Genomic DNA, 26,632 nt, shown 5'->3' on the forward strand with positions numbered 1-26,632 from the left:
TGCAGAGGCCTCATTGAACAGCCCAAGGAAGTACTGGACTTTAGTAGTAGGGCTAAACCAGCCTTAGAGTTAAGGTTGCTAGACCTGTCCTAACAAAGATACAGACCTGAACTACCTAATAAGGTAGCCACTAGCCACATATGACTACTGATCTTTGAAATGTGGCCAGTTCAAACTGAGATGTGCTTGTAAGTATAACTAAAATACAAACCAGATTTTGAACATTAGTATGAAAAAAAGAATGTAAACTATCACACTAATAGTTTTTACATTGATTACATGTTGAAGTAACAATCCTTGGGGAATAATGGGTTAATAAATTATTATTATTAAAATTAAATTTTTAAAGAGAGCTAGTCCAGTGTGGTCACCAAGTAGCCAGGATGGAAAGTAGGTAGGAAAGAATAATTTCAAAATCCCCATTTAGCTTTCTTATCAATAAAACCTACCCTTTAAAATATTAACTTTCTTATCCACATTCCAGTGCCTGACATATAATCTTGTCATAATAAATCCTCACATAATAAATAATCCTGCGTTGTTTGGGAGGCATATTCTTGGCAGTAACATTCTCCAGAGGGAATTATTTAACTACTAAAAAGGATTTAAAAAGGAATTACCTTCTGAGAGACCAAAGAAAGCATTAAAGATTCATACACAGGTTACATTTAGTAGAGAAAAGGGAAACAATAACAAAAAGCAAGCTCCCATCAAAAAAGAGAGAACCAGAAATACGAAAAAACATTATTTTAATTAAATATGTTTACCTATATTTTGTATTTCCAAACAAGGGAAAAAAAAATCTTCCGTCAATGGAAGCTGTTTACGTAGTTCTAAATATTTGCTTCAGTTAGTAACTATCTCCAGTTTACATCTATATAAGCATAAATAGTAGTTATTAAAATTCACATTTCATACAAAGTTTACAAGTGTTTAAATGGAGAATGAGGATGTGGTAGTGAGGAGAGGGGCTTGTTTGTTTAGGAACCTGCAGGAAATAACAGGACCAATTCCTAAAACCTGACAGTGATTTCACCTTTGCTGTGTATAAGCTGCATTTGTAGAAGAAAGAACACATGGGAGGTCATTGAACATTTTGCAGGGAACACAGCAAAATAAGAATCCACATCATCAGCTTTAACGGTAGACATTGGTTCATAATATGCCACAAAGCTACTGTCTGTAAGAGCAGCAAGTCCTTAAACCGGGCTAAAAGTTTCTAAGGCCAGCACTGGCCTTTAGTGGATCATGAAGCATTTCTTTGGTAACACTTCTAGATTTGGGGAGGTATAGGCTATCAAGATGCACCTCAAGGAGAAAATGGAGAGTGGTAACCCCCTACTAATACTTTCCTGATCCAAATGTTTTGACACTTGAGAAAGAAGTAGATTACTTTGATCCAGTAAAACGGCATACAAATATAAAATGCTCAAGTATTGTAATTTATGATGTGGATTAAGCCTGGCCCAGCTAGAGAAGCCCAAGGTGACCTGGCCTACATGCCAAACTATACGACCCAGTGGACTTTTTTATGGTATGAATTAGGACCGTCCCAGGGAGAGAAGCCCAGGGCATCCTCACCTACATGCCGATCTATATGGCCAGATTCGTATCTAAAGTTATATGACCACACAATAACCAGACCCCATCTGCACTGAAATCATTTAATGACTTTTTACATCATCTTTTCTTTTCTCCAGTAAAAATAAGTCACGTACCCATGCCTTATAAAATTAGCCCTAACCCTCAACTCAGGGCAGCAGCAGGAGCTCTGACTGCCCGTGGGTCCTGTCCCCACGCACCAGCTCTGCCTGCCCATGGGTCCTGTCCCCATGCCAGCGGGGGCAGCAGCAGCTGCTCTGCCTGCCCATGGGCCCTGTCCCCATGCCAGCGGGGGCAGCAGAAGCGGCGGCAGCAGAAGCTCTGACTGTCCATGGGTCCTGTCCCCATGCTATTCCACACTATTCTCTAAATAAAAGAGCACTACTGCCAGATCTTGAGAGTCTAAGAAATCTTTCTTTCGACTCCTCGGCTCACCGACCCTGCATCAATTTAGTCGGCATTTTCTGTGTGAATTCAAAATTGAAATATTTTACAATGAAATGCCAATAATCTAGGAAAAGATCTTTGAGGTAGAACCTTTTAAATTCTGCATTCAGATGTATACATGAGCTTTTGTTAATATGCTCCTCTCAGAGTTGCAAACAAAGTTTACAAATATGGTAAAACCTCTAGAATCTTCAGGGAGTTGGGGAGGTAATTTGCAGACAAAGTAGTCTTTCTAGTGATTGTGACATTGTAACAAAAGGTTACAGTTTCTACTGACTCTTGGAATGCAGTCAACCTGTGGATAGACATTTGTATTCAAATACACTAATTATATTCCTAGCTACAGAGCATGATCCCAACCTTTTGTCCTTTAAATACACTCTTATCTGTGTACTTAACATGCCAGTGCATTTACTCTTAACCATTTCCATCTTCCCAACAAGATTATTTAAACATCCTTGAAGGCAGAGTCACACACAAGATCTTGAAACCTGTAAATATATTAGCTCTACAAACCTAAGAAATGAAAAAAGAAAACACACCTAGTAAAAAGCCAAGCAGTATTTACAGCTTACAGCTATTAAAAACTTACTCAAATACTACTTTTTCTTGTCTATACTCAGAAGTGAGTGAGTTGTTTTTCCCTTTAGACCAAGTTGTGTGTTTCATTTTCATTATTGAAGTTTGCATTTTCATTTTCACTAGCATTGTCCTTCTGGATTATATTTTGAATTTTCTCTGCCAGAACACAAAGATTGATTTTTTTGAGGCTTTTAATCAAAGTGTCATATGCACCTTTCTTCCCATGACGTTGATACCAACAACGGAGCAACTGGACTTTCTTCTCAGCAGTGTTGTTGGGATTGTCATTCTCAATCTCATCAATTTTGGCTTCTTCGATACCATTCTTCCGAGCAAATTCTTTAACTTGATTCAGTTCCATTTGTTCAGCAATACTACTAATATATTTACTCAAGTCAATGTCTGAAAAATAGACAATAGTCTATGAAACTTTGTTTTTCTAAACGAAATTCCTATTACTAAAAACCATGACTATTTCTCCTTTTACAGTACCTAAGAATACAGCTAAGTCCTAAAGATCTCAAGAGCTGATGGGGAAAAACAAAAATAGAAGCAAACTTGAGTTCTAATCCCAACTCCTCCGATGTTCCCAGGAATTTACTCTATGACCTAAACATACATAACACCTCTGTATCATCTTTTCTCATCTATAAAATAAGAGGGTTGGAAAAGATCACCTCTAACATCCCTTACGGATCTGAGGATCAATGACCCACAAACTTAAAAGGCAGGCAAAAAAATTATGAGCGTCTTATCTCTGAATGACAGGTCAAAGAACAGAACTGGGTAGAATCGTGGATGCTGTTACAGAGCAAGGATACACCAATAATAACTGAGTCTACAAGTCAGATCCACCTCTAAGTCAATTCAGGCAGGAGTTCTATAATACACCTAACTGCTGGTGAAGGAAAACTTTCTTAAGCCTCAGAATGTAGTGTCTCATTGCTACCTGATTGATTGATTGATTGATTGATTGATTGATTTTTCTTGAGGAAGATTAGCTTTGAACTAATATCCGCACCAATCCTCCTCTTTTTGGTGAGGAAGATTGGCCCTGAGCTACCATCCATGCCCATCTTCCTCTACTCTATAGGTGGGATGCCTACCACAGCATGGCTTGATAAGTGGTGCACAGGTTTGCACCCTGGGATCTGATCCAGTGAACCCTGGGCCACTGAAGCAGAGCATGCAAACCTAACCACTATGCCACCAGGACAGCCCCACCTCATTTATTTTTAACTAAGAGTATTAATTATAAATTTAAACAAACTGCCTGATAAACCTTGATACTAAGTAGGAAGAAGTGTAAACTCAAGGAAGAACAAGACCCCACCATATGTCACTGGAATTAGCAACATTATCGTGGCTAAAGTTGGCCTGTTACTCCTAAGGAAGCCATCTCTAGGAAATAAAATGATAAAAGCTTTACCTGGGAGATTCCTTTGCTCCATTTCCTGGGAAGAAAAAAAAAGGAGGGTAGGAGAGAGATAAATAAAAATATATTTAGAATATTCTAAATGTAATCTTCGAATTCTTCCTTAATACTGAAGGGAGTACAATCAGTTGCGTGATGTATAAAATTAGCTAGACTAAGTGATTAAGAAGAATTCTTTTACCATTCAAATTTTCATTCTGCAAGGTTCCAGTCTTGTCAGAAACTAAGGAATATTGACTTATTTTTTTATATAGACAAGGAACCTAAGGAATTCATGGAATACGCCCAGATTATTTTTCACATAGACTCATGAAAATAAACATAATCATTCTAACATTTTCTTTACAGGAACTATTCTTACTTTTGACACGAGAACATGGTTTAAGTTGAAATTAGTTTGTACCATGCTGATTTGAAGAGCTCTAACTCCCAATGAGCCCCCACCCCAAATGAGAAAATTGTTATTCATCAAGTGGACTGGTTTTTCTTCCCAGTGTATCTTTTGCTTTTTGAAATTCTTTGATCCCATGTTGGAAAAAGATAATGATGAGAGATAAGGCAACAAGTGGCCAGAGAGAGCTGAGCTGTGCCTTTATAATGGGCTTTAAGAGCCATCTCTGTGCCTGAGGTTGGATACTGAATCCATGCTCTGGTGAAGGATATCTCTCCACAGTTTCAGTGCAGGGATAACACTAACGTGGAACATGGAAGCTTGGCCACATCCTTTTCCCTTTTTTTTGGCTGAGGAAGATTCGCCCTGAGCTAACACCCACTGCCAATCTTCCTCTTTTTGTATGTGAGCTGCCACCACAGCATGGCCACTCACAGATGAGTGGTGTAGGTCCACACCCCGGAACGGAATCCAGGCTGCTGATGCAGAACACAGTGAACTTAGCCACTAGGCCACCAGAGCTGGCCCCACATTCTTTTTTTCAGCTCACATTGAGCACACTCTCACTTACACCCTTTGTTAATTCTTATGTTATCTGTGTAGAAGCTTACTTACAAACTGGGCACCATATCTTATTTCATTTTTTATGTCCCTCTAATCCATGCACACACAAACACAATAAATGTTTAAAATAAAGTAACAAATAAAAAGATGAATTACTACTTTCTGTGTTTTTTTAAGAAAGCTGATGCACATTTCAACACCTACAGTATTTGAGTCTCCACATACACGGTAATCATCCTCTTCATTCCTGCACCTTCTTTTCAACCCTGAAAGTCAAAGAAATTTCTATCAGACTCAAGTCTCAGCCTTGTAGGAAGCATGTGAGAACATACTGTCACACTAAGAGAAGTGTGAGAAGAAAGAAGGAGAAATTCATTGAAACTTAAAGTGACCAAACACCACAAAGACAGCATTGTCCTGATTCTGGACAATCCAACCTGACCAGGTCAAGTGTTCTAGAGATATGCCACATCTTAATTGGGCCATCCAATTACCACACACGGGCTTAGCCTGAAGCTGGATTCTGATTTACCATATCACCATCACCACTCCCCCTCACCAGCTTGGACTCGGGTAGCATGGCTACAGCAGGGCACAGAAGCATAGGATATGGAAAGGTGACATCAAGTTGCCATGGAGTGGCATTCAATGCCCAGAAATCCAAGTACACACACTCACAAATAACTCAAGTATACACACTCAGTGAGTGTATGCCTTGAAGCCAGTATGAGATGGAAGAAAAGAATCTGTAAGTCTCTAAGTGTTTAAATATTCAGTATATATTTTTAGCTAAACAACTTCTAAAGGCAAGGCAATGTCTTTATCTTCAGCTGAACTGGAGAAACAATGAGTTGGTCCAGAAACAAGGAAAAATTGGATGCTTCAGAGTATTGAAAGTTGGTACCACTCTATGTTTTATGAACGAGTTAAAGGGATTTTTCTAGAGTAATTATGACTATACCAATTTTGGCTTACCTGCTGAATTTATTAAGTATCTCTTACATAAAATATATTGCCACAGTATTTTAAGTTAAGGGGGAGAAATAATTAAAAAACAGGAAGTTTGGACGAGGGAGAGGAGGCACAGAGAGGGAGGAATTTAGCAAGTGTTCCCTGCAATGCCTTTCCTGGGGAGGCCCTTGTTTCTCATGTTCTCTTTATGCACGCGGCAATCTCGAAGCGAAGGATCACTTCTGATTCCTGGCCAACTCAGCTGCTGCCTGGATGAGAACACCCTTGTTCACAGGGAGGATAGGAAGACCCACTCAGTGCCCCCAAACGGTTGCTCAAAAACAGCAGCTGAGGAATAATATCATCTGTTCTTATCAGCTCTCAGGAGTACATGTAGTGGCAAGAATTTAACAGTTTCACAGAGTTCCATGCCTGGTAGGAGCTTTCTTAGAGGTAGAAGATAGAGGGGAATTCTTGTGAACAACTACTTCCCAAGTTATTTCAACCTGCAGTTTGAACAAAGTAAGAACTTACCGTAACGTTTTAGTAAAAATACTGCAATCAGTAACAGGAACAGGAGGCAAAACAACCAGTATAAGTTAGATCCGGATCCTGTAGATTAGAATATTGGACATTGCATATGAAAATAAGCAAGCTTTAAGATTAAACAAAGTAGTAGCAAAGAATCAAAAGAGAGTGGCTTTTTTCCCCCTATTTTACAGTGGGGATGGGAGAAAGGAGAATATAATCATAAAAAGAAATAATAACCTTCTCTGCATTTAGCGTCGTTAGTTGGTGTGCAATTCTCAATGATCCCATGTTTGCACCTGGAAAAAAGACAGAGGAAATTCAAAAAGCCTGGTGGACTGATTCCTTGATCATTTTCAATGATACACTACAAATCCAGAGCCACTTTACTCATCTTTGCATCTCTTGCAAACATATTCCCTCAAATATTTCTAGATTAGCACCTAAAGTTGGTACAAATTCATAACATAATTTGGATGTTTGGATGAAAAATATCCTAAAGAATAACTACGTTTTAAAATATCAAGAGTTAAAGGAAGGTAATAAAATATGGACATACAGGAAAAAGGAAATAGACACAAAAATAATCTTAAAATTGATAATAAACTGTGCTGTTCAAATCATAAAGTGCCTAAAGCAATTTCAAAACAGTCCCATAGAAAAATGAAATGGCCAGACAATGGCCACTGCCCATGATGCTGCTTAGGGAACCACTCAGCTGGCCCTAGAGGTTTCTCCTTTTAGCATCAAGTACTGATTAGGATGCTCAAGAGGCTCCTGTAGGATTTTCTTCGGACAGCCCAACATTGACAGATTGTCTGAATTATAGCCTGGTTCTGCCCATCACCTAACTAGGTGAGCCTGGCAAGTCACTTAACCACTATGAGCCTGTTTTCTCATCAATAACCAAGAGACAATATTAACCACCTCAAAGCATTCTGTTGAGAATAAAATTAAATTGAGATCAGGAAGCGTTTAGAACTCCTGTTATTATTTGATTAAGTTAGTTCCTCCTCCCTAGTCCCTACTTATCCTGTCATCATGAGGGCACTCTCAGACGTTTGGGGCTAGAAGAGAGAGGCCAGGTTAACTGCACATCATTGAAAATTTTTTAGTAAATAAGAGACATAAAGCATCACGTCCAGACTTTTCAAGTCTACCAGGTTGAATTCCTGAAAGTTTCCCCAGATCAATTACAAGTTTAAGGAGAAGCACATGAATATAATCCTAATGGTTTATATTTATACAAAACAATATCTTACAAAGCAAAAGCTATTTTTACAACAGTATTATTTAGTCTGATCTTCACAGAAATGAGGCCAATAGGACAAGTGAATACTATTTGCATCCTATGAGTGAGGAAACTGAAGCTCAGAGAGGTTAAGTGATCTGCTCAAACTCACGCAGTTAATCAGCAGAAAAGTGAGCTACATAATCAGGTTTTCTAATTTGGGGTCAAAACCAAGCTCTTTAGTATGAAAGACAAGGCCCTTCACGATTTGGCCCTGCCTCCTTCTCAGTCTTTCCTACACTCTGGTCAGGTACCCTGTTCTCCGGAGCTTCCTCAGTCTCTTTGCATGTGTTCTTCCCTGCCTGAAACGTCCTTTCCATCCAGGTACACCTGGGAATTCTTTCTTTCCTTCCTTCAAGACTCAAGCCATGTGTCATATCTTTACCACTTCTCCCCAGGCAGAGTTGAAAGGTTCTCTTGTATAACTTGTAACAACTTGAGCACAACTCTCTTCTAATGCTTGCCACATGGTGTTGACACAATAACCATTGCTTTTCTTGACTCTCTCTGCCTCCAGCCTGAGAGCTTTGATGCCAGGAATGTGTTGCTCATATTGTTGGCTTAAGCAGCCAGCACAGTGTCAAGCACACAGGAGGTGTTCAATAAATGTTTGGAGACTGGATGTTTGAATGAGCAAATGGTTACCTAGTTGTTTGAAGGCAAAGCAACACTAGAACCCAAATTATTGACTCAGCACTTGTTGCTACCTCTAGGAAGACATTCTCTCTATATATATATCTAGTGTTTTAATCAGAAAACAAACTAAAACTTACGTAATGCAAGGGTCACAGTGTTCACATGGAGGAACACTACAAAAAAAGTTTGATTTACATCTGCACTTGGTATCCTGGGTCGTGGTGCAATTTTTTTCCACTTCTAGACCTAGAAAACCAATTTGCAGACTATTAATAGGGACAAGAAAAGCTATGTCCAGAGATTTCTGATGTCAAACAAAACTGGGAGTACTTCTGTTATATTTTAATCTGGGCCCTCAGAATAGATTGGGATATATCATGAAAATTCAGGGTCCCAGTTGGAATTATCAAGACAAATCAGATCTCCAAAGAATGGGGAGCATCCCACCCAACTCTCGGATTCCTCTGTCCTTGTATCTGAAGGCTTCTGAGATCCTTCTGGCCACGAACAAGAGCCATTACAGAGCATAAATCAAGGCAGGAAAAAAAAAGTTTCTGCAGTTTTGGCTGGAGCTGGTGAACTCTGTTCACAGGCCTCGTATTTAGTCATTCTCTTACATCTGGGAGAATTGTCTAGACTTAACCCATAAATGTCTAGACCCGTGATTAGCTCAGTATCTGGTCCTGTTTCACTGCAGCCAGCCCCATCCTGTCCCTTCCTCTATAACAACATAGCACCAGAGTTGGTCCCAACTTCAAACTGCATTATAAATGCTTCTACATGGAGTACCACGATTGATGCCTTTCAATTGCTTTTTAAGACACTTACCCAGTTCTTCATCACAAATTTTACATCTTCGGCATTTAGAACTACGATGTGGCTTGTCTGTGTAGTCCTTCCCTTCTGAGCAAGGCACACAGTCTGTTATGTTCCTCTTGGCTGTGCAATTGAAACCAGTGGACAGTTTGCCATTAATGATTCGGTAGCTAGTAACTAAAGTTTTTTTGTGATTATTAATTGTAGTCTTTAGTTGTTCACCTACTCATTGTTAGCTGTCCTGCTTATTTTTAAAAGTCATGTAGATAGGCAATATGTTATCTTACTTCCATTAGGTTCCTCATAGATAACATCTCCCTGATGCTTGGGTCCCCCTGGTAGTGGATGCCTGAGCTGTTTTTCAGGAACTAAGAGTTGACCCCTGTCTGGTTCAGGCTGGTTGAGACTACCAACCCACCACCTGGGCCCGTGCAAGTGTCCGATAGGCGACCTCCTGATACCAGAGAGCCAAAAACTCCACCCTCAGATCATGTTAATGCCACCATTTTGAGAACATGTGTCCTATGAAGAGCCATGAAGCTTGACTACACTTGCACAGATTGTCAACAACATCACCTCTCCTTACCTCCAATCATCTATGCCCACACTTCAGACCACCCTGCCCCTCTACCCCATAAATAGCCCTAGTTCCCATTGCTCAGGGAGGAGGATTTGAGATTTGTACTCCTCTCTCTCTTGGTTGCCTTGTGAATAAACACTTTTTCTGCTGCAAACTTGTCGTCCTGGTGATTGGCATTTCACGCCATGGGCAAAACGTACCTGGTTCGGCATCACAATCAGTAGCTCTCCTCGTGCCTGCCCAAGAAAAAAACGGGGCAAGTGTTTGAATGCAAAGTGGTCATGCAACATCAAGGGGAGTATGCAGGGATAACAATAAGACACTGCTAAAACGGGGGAGTTTTAATGATATATAAATACAACAAGGGAGAAGGTTATTGTAAAAATCATGTGAAGAGACAGAAAGTCTCCCAAGACAAAAGTTAAAAGAGTAACTGAAGGAATATGCCTACAGAAATAGGATGATTAACAAGAGGAGCATATTTAAAAACAGAGGTTGGAATGACCAAATGCACTGGAAGAAATGCCTTTCCCAACTTTTTGGGGAGACAGAAGAGGTTGGTAGGTATATATTCATGGTAGAGATGGCTGTCACTGGCCACTGAGATTATCTAAAGAATTCACCTTGCTCTGGTTTCTCATTTCACTTTCCAAAGTCCACAAATCCTGATAAGAGATAGTATAGTGTAAGGGAAAGAACATTTAAAGTTCTAAAGGCCTTGGTCACATCCTTAGGAGCCACAAGATCTTTAACAAAGTGCTCAGTCTCTCTAAGCATTAATTTCTTCATGTATATGATGGAGATAACGACACTTCTGCGCTGCTATCAGAACTGCGTAGGACCTGCTTCATGAGTGCTCACAGTTCTCTTTTCTCTCCTCTTTCTTTCTATTCCTTTGCCATTAAGGGACAGAGTACATTTTGATGGGCAGGCATGAACACATTTATAACAAAGTTTATTATCAGGTTTGTTATCTTACTACACACAATTTTAAATAATGTTCACATTTGCTTTAATTTACTTTAAAACTAAAATGAGTCATTGTCTTGCTATTAGTAAGCATTATACAACTACACCTTCTTCTGGAAAATTCATTTATTTAACGTGTTTATTAAATGCCTATTGTGTGCTAGGCACTTTCTAGGAGCTGGAGACACTGCAGAGGATGAGACAAAGCCTTGGTCTCCAAGGACTTCATGCTCTCAGGGTAGAGCAGGCAAGGCACAAATAAATATATGGTGTCAAGTGGTGCTAAGTGCTACGGTGAAACCTGGCTTAGGGCAAGGGGATAGAAAATGAAGAAAGAGACAGAAAATATAAAGGGAAATCTAAGAGAAAAGCATGACTAGTGACTCTAATTATTAATGACATAACTCATTAAAAAGAATAGGCAAAGTCTAACCTGCCACTCACATGTACAGCAAAAATAATTTACACTGTCTTTCCTAGGAATGTGACTTTCCTAATAACCTCAAAGCATTCTTTCTAAAAAATAAACTACTTATTCTATAAACAAATTCTGAAACGTAAACACATGATATTTTAGTAAACAAAGACAATACTTTTTCAATAGAAAAAAATAAATTGTGGAAACCCAGAATCAAATTCAAATACAGTGCATCAGGGCTACAGAATATTGTAGCAATATGTTTAAGAAAACTAAGCCAAAATATAATTTTCTTTGCTTGCCAGTGGTATTATACTGGTTTCTAAATGCACTGACTTCTTTTACGAATTACCTTGCAGAATGTGCCTAGCACAATGCCTATGACATGAGAGGGATACAATAAATCACAGGTTTTCTCTTCCTCCAACGAATACAACCTAAATTTATCAAAATATAAAAAAGGAGTGGTTGTTTTCTTGAAAATAAGATTTTAAAATACATTTGTATCTGAGTACAATAGTACATATGCTCCTTGTAGAAAATTTGGAAAAGTTAGGACAGTATAAAAAGCACTATACATCAAGTACAGAAATTCACTGCTGTCATTTTGGTGCATTCCTACGCATGTAAAGACACACACATGTCACTATATGTATGTGTAATATGTGTGGGTGTGCATTTATATATATAAATATACATATATATAATGTATGTAGTGTACGGCAGAATCCTTCTTATTTGATATGGTGATGTCATGAGGACTGCTTTGATCAGTTAATCAACAAGTCAGTTCATATAGGGAATCACTGAAAAAATACTATAAATATTTTAACTTATAATGTATAATCATATAATTATTTGTCAGTCTTGTGATGTAGAAACAAGTTATTGGAATTCCAGGTTCTTTCTCACTTAAGTCACAACCAAAATACATCACCTATGACTTCCTGGTTTTCTTTCACTCTCTTCCTTTCTTTCTTTCCTCCTCCCTTCCCTCCTTCTTTCCTTTCTTCCTTCTTTTTGACAGAAAGAAAACTTAAAAATACCAATAATCCATATGAAAGGCTTTCAAGATTTTTGTGATTTTTCCATTTATTTTGCCCTCACCTAATTCATCAATAATTTTTTAGCAACTCGGCATTATACTGAAAATCTCCAAAACATTGAAACTAGTTTTCACAGAAATAAAATCTGCCTTGTCTCCATATTCATGTATCATTGATTTATATAATATTTACTTAAATTACACATTACTATCACAACAGCAATGAGCATAAACAGATTTGGAAGCAATTTGAATATTGATAGGCCTAAAATTCAAAAAGAAAAAATAGAAGTGGAAAGAGCATTCAGCACGTGTTGGACACCATCCAACATATTTTAGGGAGGGAGCGGAGAGAATCAGTTAATCCAGCCAGCATATCAGTTAGAAATTTCTTAAGGGAATTTACACACATTGAGGTTTCTATCAGAAACATATCAGAAAACATGACTGGATTGATACATAATATCCCATCCAGCCTTTGAATACTTCAAAATTTACTTAATCAATCCTACATCATTGGGTATCATATTGAACTATCATGCGTACAATATGCCCCTTTATTTGTGGCTATTTGAAGATTTTTTCCTACAAATCTATTACTGTATCAGTAGGTACAAGTATTTTCAAGCTTTTTAAATTTTATTTTATTTTGAGGAAGATTGCTGCCAATCCTCCTCTTCCTGCTGAGGAAGCCTGGCCCCAAGCCAACATCTGCACCCACCTTCCTCCACCTTATATGTGGGATGCCTACCACAGCATGGTGTGCCAAGCGGTGCCATGTCTGCACCTGGGATCCGAACCGGCGAACCCCGGGCTGCTGAAGTGGAACGTGCGCACCCAACCCACTGCACCACCAGGCCGGCCCCTGTATTTTCAAGTTTTTGACCCACACAACCAAATTTCTTTCTTAAAAGGTTATAACAATTTACAGTCCAACAGTGGTATACGACGTGAGTTCTTATCTCACAAACTAGCTCACCAGAGCTGAGATTGCTTCTTAAATGAAAATAAAACAAAGCAAAACAAAAAAGCAAACAGACAAAAATGCTTGACAGTTTGATATGCAAAGCATATCACCTCTGTTGTAATTTGCACTTCAGGTTCTAAAAATATTAGTAAAGATCTTAAATACATGGTGTTTGGCAAGTTATAAAAAAGCCAGGAAACTATCCTTTATTCCTATTTAGAGAAGAGTAAATATAAATAGGCTTAAGTATAAATGGGTTGTATTATAAGGGAGATTTTCTGTAAGGGTTATTAAAACCCAGACAGGAGGCCAAGAGAGTGTGGTAGAATCTTTTATAAATAGGACTCATGCCTGTTTAGCAGCTTGAGTGCTAGCAGCCTGGGAGGCCAACTACGAAACCTACTAGCAGAGTCCTTTATGCTAGTTTATTTATCGCATAAACTCATCTATTGTTTTCCTTTATCTTCCTGTCTTACTTCACAATGCAGCTGAAAGAGATTCCTATCTGTACAAGACAGTAGTCTACTCTTCTCGTGTCAAAAAAAAAAGTTTGCACAGTTGCATTTTGCTTAGCTTCTAATTTGCCAGCGTTTGAAGGATTTCTGATCTGAAACTGGTTTGCATTTCAAAATACTGATTTTAAAAAATTGCTGGTTTTTGTCTGTTGCTTTTCTAGCTCATCTAGTTATTCAGCTACAAAATGTAAATGTATTTTGCAGGCTTCAGTGCCAGGACAAACAGCTTGCTGAGAGACCTTCTGGTTGAAGGCAAGTGCTGAAACACCTCTCTTAAGAGTGGAAGTCTCTTGCTTTCAGAGCTCCACAATTATTATGATACATTCTAATCAGTTCTGATGTGATAAGCTTTAACATCTACAAATGAGTCTTCCTTTGCTACTGAAAAATGGAGCTAAATAGACAAATCCTCTCATTTCAGAGGCACATGTCATTTGGAAATTATATTTATTCATACCCACACCAAATAAGTGTGATAAAGATGAATTGAACTGGTTTGGGGAAAATAATTTCACAGTTTTCTTCCCAAGAATGCTATAATACAGAAGAACCAAATGCTGTAAAAATACTTTCTTCATTATTACTATATGCTTCTCCTCACCCTGATTTTCATTCTAAGCACCGAATGTTTAGTGTAACATACCAGGAGGACATGACTGACAGCAGGCCTCACCATGCTGGCCCTCCTGGCACTCAGATTTCTTCCCATTAACATTTTCACTCAATTTCAATGCCTCAGAGTCGATAGCAGTCACTTGGGCTGTATCACCTTTCGACAATGGTCCAGCAATAGAGGTGAGCATCTGTAAAAGAAAAGCAGGAAGAGCATTTTTATTAACTTCTGAACTAAGCAACTTGGTAAACAAGTGTAAACTGCCCAAAATGGCTGTATTTGCCGTGCACAGGCAAAATCAACGTGCAGCTCCATCTTCCTGCTGACTCATCTCCGAAAAAGGAGATCAAGTGCATGACAGCCTAGACCTCAGGGTCCCCAAACTACCCCAGAAACAGCATCACGGATGGTAGGAGCCAGGGCTCTGAGGTCAAAAGGTGAACACACTCCCACTTACAGCCCTGTGACTGTGAGTAAAGTCACTTAAATTCTTGGATTGTCCGTTTCTTTATCTACAAAGTGGAAATAATCTCTTCTTCATAGGTTTGTTGTGATAATTAAATGGAATAATGCACCTACGGCTCTTAGCACAATTCCTGGCACATAATAAATAGGTGCCCAGTAAGCAGTATTGTTATTCATTATTATTATTGTAATTATCATAAAGTTTCAGTGAGGGGCAACATCGGGGAGTGGTAAAAAACATGAAATTTCAAAATGACTGCAGTTCGAATGCCATCTCTGCTACCAACACTGTGATAAGTTACATAACCTCACTGGTCTTCAATTTCCTGATCTGCAAATGACAATAGTACTTTCTGTCTTAAAGGGTTATTGTGGGGATAAAACGTGGTAATTTCTCTCAACCTGGTACTTAGCTCATAGCACATTCTATTTCTTCCCTTTTTAGACACAGCCACAGAATCAACAGTTTTGATCTGATTCTTCCTCGTTATCCAACCATATGATAAATATAAATCAAACAGGATTTACTTCACCTTTCTTCAGGAAAAATGAACTTCTCTTATTAGAGAACAAACCTTTAACCTATTTTTGGTTGCTTTTTTCTGCCATAAGTCTAATTGACATTGTGTCAAATTTATCTTAGTCAGTTATAGACTACAGTTCCTTAGAAAAATGAGCCCACAAAAATGTATAGAAGCATTTGGGGGTAGTCTCTGGTTGATTCCTTTCTCTGGTTTCCTAAGTATTTATTTTTTGTCTCTCTCTAAACATAAATTAAAATAATCTCTCATCTTATATGGAATATGTAAATTCTATTGCAAGCATCAAAAAATTGTAAACTTAGTTCTGAGGATTTTTTCCTAAAGGTCATTTTTCATAGTTTTCATGGTATACATTATTTTTCTTTCTGCCTTATAGTATAGTAATAATACTGGTATCTTCTGAGTCAAGAGAACTAAATATTCTACACTTATAATCATGGCCACAGGAGTCCCCATCTCTTCTCTTCTGCCTTTCCCTCTTTGTCACCAAAGCCTATATCCCCTTCAGGTCACAGGATACCATGGGATCTCCAAGGAAGGAGGCCTGAAGGAGATGTGCTTGCCCACGTTGCCTGCTAGAATGGATGTATTTAAAAACGCATTTCTAACATCCAGACTTCCAAGAGGGAAAATGATACTAAAATATCAAGAAAATATAACTTGTCCAGGGTTACTTGCTAGCAAAAGGTAGAACTAGGACTTATCTAAGTTTCCTGACTTCTACTATGGTGTTCTTTCCCCTGCACCCAAGAAACAGGTGAACTTATAGAACATAGCTTACTTTCTGTACATGAACAGTTCCATGTAGGGAACAACTGGAACTGGTAAACAGATCAGAGGAATTATGCCTAGATATGCTGGCTTCACTATCAAACCACGGCCTCTTCAGTCCAACAGACATTTCTTGAGCACCTACTAAGTGCCAGGTTCTGAGAATACAAAGATGAGTAACAGTGATTGTAATTGAAAATGAACATTAAGTTTCCAAAAGCAGATTTGCACATGGGCATGTTATTTGTAATACATTAATAATTTGGGGGATGTTTTACCACTTTATATTTGCATGACTCTTACTTGTTAAAACACATTTGAATCTATGATTTTTTTCTAAGGCACAATGTGCAGCTTTGGACAAAAGATCTTTATTAGCATCATTTTCTCTTTTCAGGATGACAGTTCCCTACATCTTACTTTCTCTACATGTCATCTGTCCTCCTATTAATATGAGTTCCTCTTGGAGCTGGCCCTCTGGTGTAGTGATTAAGTTTGCACACTCCGTTTTGGCAGCCTGGGGTTCGTGGGTTCGGATTCTGGGCCTGGACCTAAACATCACTCCTCAAGCCATGCTGTGGTGGCATCCCACATACAAAATAGAGGAAGACGGGCACAGGTGTTAGCTCAGGGACAATCTTCCTCAAGCAAAAATGAGGAAAATTGGCAACAGATGTTAGCTCAGGGCCAATCTTCCTCACCAAAAAAAAGAAAAGAAAAGAAAAGAATTAGTCCCTCTTCTAGATCAGAGAATCAATAGCTAATGAATAGTAACTGAATTGGGCACTCTAGGAAATAATAATGTGATTGAAAGCATGCCAAAGGGTTAATTACTAAGATGGGAAGAGCTTTCAAATGAAAATCATTCAAATGTTTAGGATCCTTATTCCATAACTACTTCATTGTTCTGTTTGACAGTCAGGGATTAAATACACTAACCATTTAACATTCCAGACATTGCCAGCACAAGAAAGTTTTCAAACCAACGTAAAAATCTCTCTGGAGCTAGAAGAAATCAGTAAGTCTTGTTTGCAACAGATAACGGAAAACTGAACCAAAGCAACTCAAGTGAGTAGGAGCAGTTCTTTTCTGTTGTCAGCCACCTTCACTGCTGTGAGGAAGGAGCTAGCAGTGAGATATTACTTGCCCTCCTTCTCTTTCAATTCTGGTTTCTCATCAGAAACTGAAAAAAAAAAAAAAAATGACACAGATTTAAACACAAAGAGATCTACAGGGACTGGGCTAGCCAAAAGTGACAAATCAAAGGCACTCAAAGTATGATCCCCCACAGCACGTATGTATGTGTGTGTGTGTGTGCGTGTCCCCTATGGCTATAGGGCCCTATCTTCCTTGGTGTGCTAATATCATCCAATATTCATGAGACAATATTATGAGCAAGTCTATACTTCCTGGTTTAAAGGATCAGGTGCTCAGGGGAGCAGCACATTTTACATTTTTGGATTGTTGCATTGGTGTTATTTCTAGAAAACTGTGTGTATATTCAACTATTTGGAACTGTCTGAAAGAAATATACTTTCTAATTCATTTTGTTTTAGTTTTGAAAGTTTTGAGTGGAAATCAAAATCCACTGTCCAAAATACATTCAGAATTTGAAAAATGTGAAACCTGGAGTAGAACAGCGAAAGCACAAATACCTCTGGCCATGAAGCACAGATACCAGCACGAAACCTCATCTCATCCTTCATCACACCTGCTTCAGAGTTGAATTTCTGGAACCATTTCTTACTTAGTTCAGCATCAAAGAATTGTGACAAGGAGAAAAAAGAAAGATGGGTCTGAAGAGCATGTTGTGACTTTTACATGATGTGATGTAGGCAGCACTCCATAAAAGCTTGTATTTTTAAGAACTTTTGCATTAACTCGTTTGTAGAATGCAAAGATTTAATCCAAACTTTCCAGGCAGAAATTGGGGCATTTTGACTGTGACAAGACAGGAAACCCAAAGACAACTAAACGATCTGAATACTCAAAATTTTCCAGAAAAGCTGAAAAGGTCAGAAAATGAGTTAAATCAAAGGTCCAACATGTGGACAAACTGAGGTAAATGGGAACAAAATGGGGAAAAAAAAGAGAGAAATAAAAATAATTTAAAATCTCCATCATCATAAAGATTAAAAAGTCAAGGAGACCTCAATTGTATATTCTGCAGGGAATAATGTTAGCTAATTAATTGAACAAATACTTTGTTGAGTACCTACTATATGCAGACAGATGCCTGGGAACAGAGCAGTGAACAGCTGGAAGACTTTGCTCTCAGAGTTTATACATAAGTGAGGTGTATTAGTCACGGTTTTCCAGAGAAACAGGACTGATCGTTTGGGTGTGTGTGTGTTTAGAAGGTGGGCACAGGGTTTGGAGTTTTTTTTTCATTCTCTAAAAAGCCATATGTGGTTGCACTTCTCAACTACTGAACAACTAAATTTTCTCTCCATGGAGCTGAACTAGGAGAAACAGTAAAAGTGCGGGTAAAGATGACACAGAAAAATGAGAAATAAAGTTCATAAGATCACAGAAGACGAAGTGACCTCTTAAAGTCAGGCAATTTAACACCTAATTTTCAGGTAGTTGAAATCCAAATTCTCTAAATCTGATCTCATAGAAGAAGCTATGCCCCAAACCGGTGTGGTGACTGGCCCAAGGCTTACAGCTAACTCAGGACCGTTACGGGCTGAATTGTGTCTCGCCACCTCCAAATTCCTATGCTGAAGTCCTAACCCGGAGAGTCCGGGAATGTCACCAAATTTGGAGCTAGAGGTTTAAAGAGGTAATTAAGTTAAAGTGAAGTCTGTAGGGAGTGTCGTAATCCAACATGACTGCGCTTCCTATAACAAGAGGAAATGTAGACACAGACACAAAGGGAAAAGGATGTGAAGATACAAGGAGAAGGCCATCCACAAGTCAAGGAGAGAGGCCTGGGACAGATCCTTCTCTCATGGCCCTGGGAAGAAACTAACCTTGAAGACATCTTGATCTTAGACTTCTAGCCTTCAGAAGTGTGAGAAAATAAATTTTGGTTGTTGAAGTCGCCCAGTCTGTGGCACTTTGTTACCGCAGCCACAGGAAACGAATAAAAGGACCAGACTACAGCCCCTTGATTCCCTCGGATTCCGCCTTTGAGGCATGTCAGTGATGCCCGTATACTTGGGATCCCTCATAATGAACACGAAGATTGTCCATCTTGAACGATCACTGAGCTACAAGAGATTTCAAATGGTCTTGAGAGCTGGAATTACAGGTTCCCATCGGCCCCTGAACTGCTTCTTCTCAGTCTCACAGGCTCCACTAGGGAGGGTTAAAATCTCCCTGTCCTCTGCAGCCGAGGACACAAACTGAACAAGAGCTGAAACTCAGCTGACTAATTCTGCTCACTTGCTTTTCAGACTTTTAGTTACTCATCAACACTTGAGAAAAAAGAAATTCTAAAAAGACCATTAGCAGCTCACCATTTCCAGTTATATAATGCATCTCTAATATATGTATGTAAAAATGAGGAAATAGGTAATGTATTGTAAAATGTAATGTAATATGTAAAAAGTGAGGAAATAGGTAATGTATTGTAAAATGTAATGTAATATGTAAAAAATGAGGAAATAGTAATGACATTTCGTAGTAGGTACATTATTAAAAAACTGAAAAATAAATAAAATAAATTTTTCTATATGAAAGAGATAAGCGAAGATTCCATTCATTCTTATTTTTTCAAAATGTATAAATAAAAATACACAAGGTAATCTTATCCTGGTAATGTGTTTTTTCTTTGTTAAGGACAGTTACTGGGAAGATCAGGAGAGAGAGAGTTGAGACAGCAGGAGTAAGTGACTGGTTAGACCCCTGACTGATCAGGCAATGAATCAAATAAAATGAGGGAACTTTAGAAAATTCCATCTGGGATTACATTTTGAGTCGAGTGCTACAGTTAGAAAAATAGTTCTCAAAATCCCGACTAACATCAGAATCACGTAGAGATGCATTAAAAAGTAATAATACTTAGGTCTCAACACAGACCCAAAGAATCAGAATCTCTGAGAATGGGGCCCTCCTTATGATTTCCTTCAACAAGTACCCCTGTTATTGATGCTCACCATAGCTGGAGAACAACTGGGCTGGAGAAAGCAAAACCTGAGGTCAGCAGGCTACCATATTTACACATGTGAGAAGATAAGAGTCTTATTGACTAACAGCATCTTGTTCTGCACTTGCAAATCAGATTTTTACTTTTCATGGGGAAATAATGACCCTTCTAAAAAATAAGTCTGAAAATAAGAGAAGTCATCCTCAGTGGAGGAAACAAATAATGGGAGGGCTACAAAATTCTCAACTAGAGCCCTAGGGGCCGTAAATGCCCAGAGGGGCCACAGAGGTAACACAGGAGTAAAATATCCAGGTGGAATAGACAACAAAGAGTAGGAAGGACTTGTCAAAATGGAAAGGCCCACTTGGACCGAAGGGGCAGCCGCTGATCCAGGGGAGTGGGGGCCATGCAGTATGTGGGGCCCAGATCTTTCATTTTTCAAGAGAAACCAAAATTCTCCAACATTCCAATGGTGGCAACTAATATTAAAAATACATACATACACATATACACACATACATACATACGCTATGTGTCAATACCACACAGGATAAGGATAATACAGACGGAGGCAGTGTAGGCCCTGATTTTTGAAATCAGGCCTAAATGCATACAGACCCTCGTGTGAAAAAACAGTCTACTGGGATCAAGAAAGCTTTGTGAAAATGGCTAAAAGCCAAAGCTCAGCCCTCAGCAAGGGGAAGAGCCTTAACGTACTTGCTCTCAGTTCATTCTCTTTCTCTCTCTTTTTCCAAGATCTTTGCCCTCAGAAATCAAAAGTATTTATGTTTCTCACATCTTATATTTTCATGGTGTTCCAGAACACAGAGGTGAATAAATCTAGAATGCTGCATGACTTGACTAAAGGACAGCTTGTCATTAATGACTCCAATGCCAAGTTTATTCTCATTTTGCAAGTTTATCCCAGTTCACAGCTTAACAAAACCCACAGTAGGCTTGCTTACCTGCTGGGCTGAGTATATCTGCCGAGTGAATTTGTATCAGATGTGGCCTTGCTCAAAATGCATAATTCCACAATAAATTCACTATCATCCCCAGTTAGTGGAACTCAGGCCAGGTGTCCAACATAGCTATGACAGTTGTTTCAAAACGCCCATAGGTGGGAGTGGGTTGGTTGCATCAAAGTTCATTTCGAATCAGAAAGGGGGCTGAGATCAAAGGGGAGAACTAGCTCATTTCCTTCTGGGGAAGGTGAAGTTAGCAATCTTACAATGATCAACCTCTTTCTAATTTGGGCTTTACTACTCATACTCTCACTTCCAAGAAAATAAAGGCAGGCAAATTATTTGTTCCTGTTTAACACAGAAAATACTTAATTGGTGTTAGGAGACCAACTATTTAAAGAGCTGAAGACACTTTATTTTTCTTTTTAAAGCAAGAGTCTTCCAGAAAAATGAAAAGGACTTATCAGGTAGTTAATTGTTATTTTCCCGCTTCTGTGAATAGATACACACATATAACAAAAAGAATACAATACTATACACTAAGGTACCTACGATAGTTCTACAAATAATCTTTTGGTAATAAGATAGATAGATCCCAGTACATTTAGAAATGTTTTCTTTATAATAATAAATTATAAAAAAAGTAATAAATAAAATAATAAATAAAAAGAATTATAGTAATCCAGGGTCATTTAATAAAAGCCCTCTATAATGCACCTAATAAAAATTACAACATGAAGATTATGTAGAAAAAGATTTGTGTATGTAAAAAAGTGACAAAAAGCAGACTATAAATAGCACTGAATAAACATGCAATTATGTGTATGTGTAGACAAGGCTAGGAAGCTAAAAGTAAAATAAAAAACGCTTGTATTGGATGTTAAAATAATGAGTGACTTTATCTTTTCAAGAATTACTTTTTGTTTCACATCACAGAGTCAATTTCTTGATAGCTACCAATTTAAAAAGAAAGAGATGGATTCAGTGTCCTAAATTTGGTGTTCACTTGTTTTTGTCTGATGGATCAAGATTTAAATTATGCCCTTTTGTCATTTTTCCTCATCAGCAGATAGTCTTTAGTACCTATTACAAAACATGTGCTCAACAAGGGACTTTTGGGACCCAAGATAATTTACCCAAAGGCACTTAATTCACTAGGGGTTTTCAAGTGGGGGATTTCCTTACTCAGGTTTTTGACCCTCTTAGGAAACCGTTATTCTCTCCAACTGGCAGTGCGCTATAGTGACCCAGCTTCCCTAAACAATTACAGCAGCCTTCAGAGAGATTCCTTTGAAATACTGACACTTCCTCTATCAGAACTATTTAGAAGTAAATTACTTGCCTAGTGTCCCAAAGAGACTTACTCAGAGACGACAAGCAAATCCTGAGTCTTCTTTGCCTCTAAGTATTTCACCTTCCTGTCCTCTAACCTCAGTGCAAGAAATAAAATTTCTTTTCTAAATTAAACTCTAATTTGCCACTAAGGATAGTAATTGTATTTCAGAGATAAACAATATAAGATTTCTCCTTCATCTAACGGTAGACAGCAGTGGGGGCCCTGATGGTCTCCATATATCAATTTATTTTTGCCTCCCAATCTTGTCATCATTTATAAATTTGTGTTTTTCCATCCTGGTTGTTAATGTATAAATTACATTTCATAATTTTTTTCATAAAAAGTTTTAAGTCCTTTGTGATATAAGTAACACCCATTAAAAACAAAAGTAAATAGAAATACATTAGGTTGATTTAAGGAAAATTATTAAATTACAAATTAAACAACTGTTCTTTATTTTCTTGCCAAAATTCTTCTGTATGATTACACATAAATACGCTGGTTTCTTTTTCAAATGCCCTTTCCTTTCCCTCAACCATAATTTTGCTCTAAGACAACTGCTCTAAGAAATGCAGGAGAAGGACCTGGCCCCGTGGCCAAGTGGTTAAGTTCTCGCAGTCCATTTTGGTGGCCCAGGGTTTCGCCAGTTTGGATCCCGGCCGTGGACGTGGCACCGCTCATCAGGCCATGCTGAGGCGGCGCCCCACATGCCACAACTAGAAGGACCCACAACTAAGATATACAACTATGTACCAGGGGGCTTTGGGGAGAAAAAGGAAAAATAAAATCTTTAAAAAAAAAAAAAAAAGAAATGCAGGAGAAGTAGCTGGCTATCAAGCAATTGTCCTAAATTACACAGATCTAAGTAATGCAAGACAAAACCTATGGCCATGTGCTATTTAAAAAAAAAAACAAACCGGAATAATCAGTGCCCACAGCTATTTCTCACACAAATTTCTAAAGCAAGTTTCACTCTTCTTCTGTTCCTCTTGGATATCTGCGACTTGTTTTGGGATTTCAAATTTATTTATTGTAAGTGCCATGGAAACAACACCCAGAAACTAGGGGAGAGAAAAACTAACTCCAAGAGGGTGGAAAGAAGAGAAGAGAAGCAAAGACATAAAGAATGGGGAATCTCTGCCGACTATAGATAGCAATAGAGACAACAGGACTAGTGGAAGAAAGAAAAGAGAATATAATGCAGATCCCTCCCATCTACTTGCAACCCACTGACGTGATTTAACAAAATCTGCTTCTGTGTTCCACGTAATCAGCATTCCCGTCCCCATTTTATTCATTATTGCTCCTACGAAGTAAGCACCACTACGTGCAAAAGCATAAAATCAAGCATTTTCTGGAGACACACAAGGTGACACAACACTGCAGAAACTTCTTTAAGAACAGAGATGTGATGTTGGGCAAGCGGTGAGTGCAAGGCAGGACTGTGTAACTAAATTTAAAAGAGTCACGTTAGAAAGGAAAAACATATACGACATAATGTGAACAACGGTTATCTAGGGGATAGAGTTATGCCAGATTTTCTTCTTTTTACTCATCTGCATTTATAAATTTTATTTAATGAACTTTAATTTCCTAGGCCATATAATATACATAAATATGATAGACAAATTATGTTTAATTTATATTAGAGATAGCATCATAATAAGTGTATATAAATAAATGCATGTATATATACACACGCGTGTGTATGGGTGTGAATGCATTCTTTCAGAAGAGCAAAGTTTTCTTGGTGCTTTAAATATGCACCTCTGGTAAAGATGTTATAATATAAAAGTCAAATAAGCATAGCTCCAGGCTTTGATAACTTTGCTATACTTACTAGTATTGCTGTCCCAAGATCTAAGAGATATTTTCAAAGCAACCACCACTGCGATAATGCAGTGGTTAATGATAAGGAAGAGGAGAGTGTGGTCTGAGGTTGTATAAATAGTTTCTTAATTTTGAATATTACATTTTCTCTAAGGAAGTTTCTAAAAAAGCCCAAATATTGCACATTATTTCTGAAAGGATCAAGGAGAGTTTTTTTCCCAATCACAAGATGGTTGCAGACATCACTGCCTTTTCCCTTTCAACTCTTAGCGTGATCTGAAAGTAGGTGCAATCAACAAACTGCCTGGGCTTTGGGATCGGACCTAAGGTAAATCCCAGCTCTGCCACTTGCTAGCTGTGTGAGCTCAGTTAAATTACTTCAGCTTCCTGAACCCCATTTCGCCATTTGTAAAATGGAGACGAGGGCGCCTTCCTCGCTACACAGCTGCTGTTGAGAAATGACTGAGATCACATTTGTAAACAAACACTCCTGTCATAGTGCCTGGAACTTCAGTGGGGCCCAACAAAATAAGAATCCATTGCCTTTCAGAGGCTTTGGAACTCAAATGAACCTCTTTGAGGCCAGGTCTCTTCCATTAGCCATCATCCAGCTGACATTTCTGAGACAAGAACTCTCCTAGTCTAACGAGGTGGCTGCAGCTCCGGGGCGGGGGGTTACGCCAAGAACATGCGGCCGGATGCGCAGCGGGAGCAGGTACCACTGCTGAGCAGCGAGGCCAGGGTTCCCTTCCGCCCCAGAGTTCAGAAACTACCGTAGGAGTGCAAGCTAAGAAAGATTACAACAGGAAAAATCGAGGGCAGGAAATAAAAAAAGAAGAAAACCCCCACCTGAGACAGTCACTTACTGTCTTAAGGAATTCCCGGAAGGGAAACAAAACAGTTTCTTTTTCTGTGTAGCGATAAGAAGGCAAACAAGCCTCTAGAGGCACATCCAGTCCCAAGATAACTTTTTCAAGAAAGAAACGGCGCGGTCTGAAGCCTCAGGGTTAACTGCCGCCGCGGGGCTGATTTATTCCCTAAATTTGAGAACTGTGGGAAAACGTGCCAAATTCAGACTGCAGGTTCTCGCAGCGTTCGGGCGCGCGCACAGCCACGCGCAGAAGCGGAGTCCGGGCTTGACATGTAAGGACTTGTCCGGAAGATCCCCTCCCTCGCCGGCCGGGCTCTCCCTCCAGCGACCCTTAAACCCCCAAGGCCAGTGCTCGCCCCCCGCGCCCGCCTCTCCCTGCGGCGCGCACAGCCGTCCCCAGGGAGCGCCAGGAGCTACTCCACCTGCCGCGCGGGCTCGGCGCTGCACGTCGAGCCCCGAGGAAAACGAGCTCCCCGGCTCCCTAACCCTGCCTGGAGCCCCTGGCAGCCACTCCGGCAAAGGCTGGCCGCCCCGGCCCCCTGGACCCCCAGCCCCCTGGCCCCCTGGCCCCCGGGCCCCCCGGCGCGCATCCCCCGCGGCCGCCCCGGGGCGCGCCCGGCGCCCTTCCCGCAGCGCCTGCCCCGGGGCCGAGCCGGGAGAAACCCCCTCCAGGGGAGCAGAGGACTCACCAGAAGCAGGAGAAGCCACATCCTAGACATGGCTGAGGAGCAATCCGGCGAGGTTAAAGAGCCTCCACTCCCAGCGGAGCCGGCCCCGACCCGGGGAGGAGTGACAGCCCCGCCTGGCCCCTCCCCGATCTGCGGCCCGCCTGGGAGCGGGTTCCCCGCCCGGGCCCGCCAAGGGCGGTCACAAAAAATTACTCTCAAGCCTCTTTCTTCCCTCTCTAAGAGCGTCTTGGAACACCTTTGCCTAGCAGTTTCGAGGCGACCTGACAATATGCCCTGGAGGCCAGGGGAGGGAGAGGAAGTTTTGCTGGGGAACGCCCGCCTTCAAATCAGCCACTCGGCCTGCGCGGGCGGGGGCGGGTAGACTTGCGGGAGAGGCAGCGTTTGCTGCGCAAACGAGCATTCCCCAGGCCGGGGCGTGTCCGCGGCGGTGGCATGCCCGGTTCAGGCGAGGACGCTGAGAGCGGGCCTCTGTCCTTCCCAAGCGCTTCTGTAATTCAAACTGGGAAGGCTGGGAAGTCTACGTGTCCTGCCTGAGTGCAGAACAATTTCTGGGAACAATCAGAGGAAGAGCTGGCCTTCCCTCAGCTCCCCAGATTGCGGCTGCGATATGAGAGGCTCACGGGAGCCCCTGACTAATGTATGAAGTGACAATTATCAAACGAAAAGTTTCCAATATTGTGCTATAGGGATTTGGAAGAGGGAAGACCCCATAGCTTTTAT

The 26,632-nt window shown here is 39.9% G+C and overlaps 1 protein-coding gene across 6 annotated transcripts; it reads right to left on the reverse strand.

The window, feature by feature from the left end:
* Window positions 1–732: 732 nt before the first annotated feature.
* FAS (Fas cell surface death receptor) lies at window positions 733–26,408 on the reverse strand. Of its 6 annotated transcripts, XM_070610767.1 has the most exons (12): window positions 25,913–26,042; window positions 17,068–17,311; window positions 16,139–16,286; window positions 14,381–14,540; window positions 10,024–10,059; window positions 9,256–9,366; window positions 8,565–8,673; window positions 6,741–6,799; window positions 6,507–6,584; window positions 5,226–5,287; window positions 4,061–4,085; window positions 733–3,033 (listed from the first exon to the last, which is right to left on the reverse strand). In XM_070610767.1, the coding sequence occupies exons 3-12, from the start codon at window positions 16,256–16,258 to the stop codon at window positions 2,696–2,698; spliced, it is 1,098 nt and encodes a 365-aa protein (XP_070466868.1). In that variant the 5' UTR covers window positions 16,259–16,286; window positions 17,068–17,311; window positions 25,913–26,042; the 3' UTR covers window positions 733–2,695. The 6 variants fall into 6 exon arrangements, with proteins under 6 accessions (XP_070466868.1, XP_070466872.1, XP_008529156.2 ...); XM_070610771.1 differs by lacking the exon at window positions 17,068–17,311 and having other exon boundaries at window positions 25,913–26,187; XM_008530934.2 differs by lacking the exon at window positions 25,913–26,042 and having other exon boundaries at window positions 14,411–14,540; window positions 17,068–17,183.
* Window positions 26,409–26,632: the final 224 nt, after the last annotated feature.

This window comes from Equus przewalskii, chromosome 1, assembly GCF_037783145.1.
Source record: "Equus przewalskii isolate Varuska chromosome 1, EquPr2, whole genome shotgun sequence".
Taxonomy (NCBI): Eukaryota; Metazoa; Chordata; class Mammalia; order Perissodactyla; family Equidae; genus Equus; species Equus przewalskii.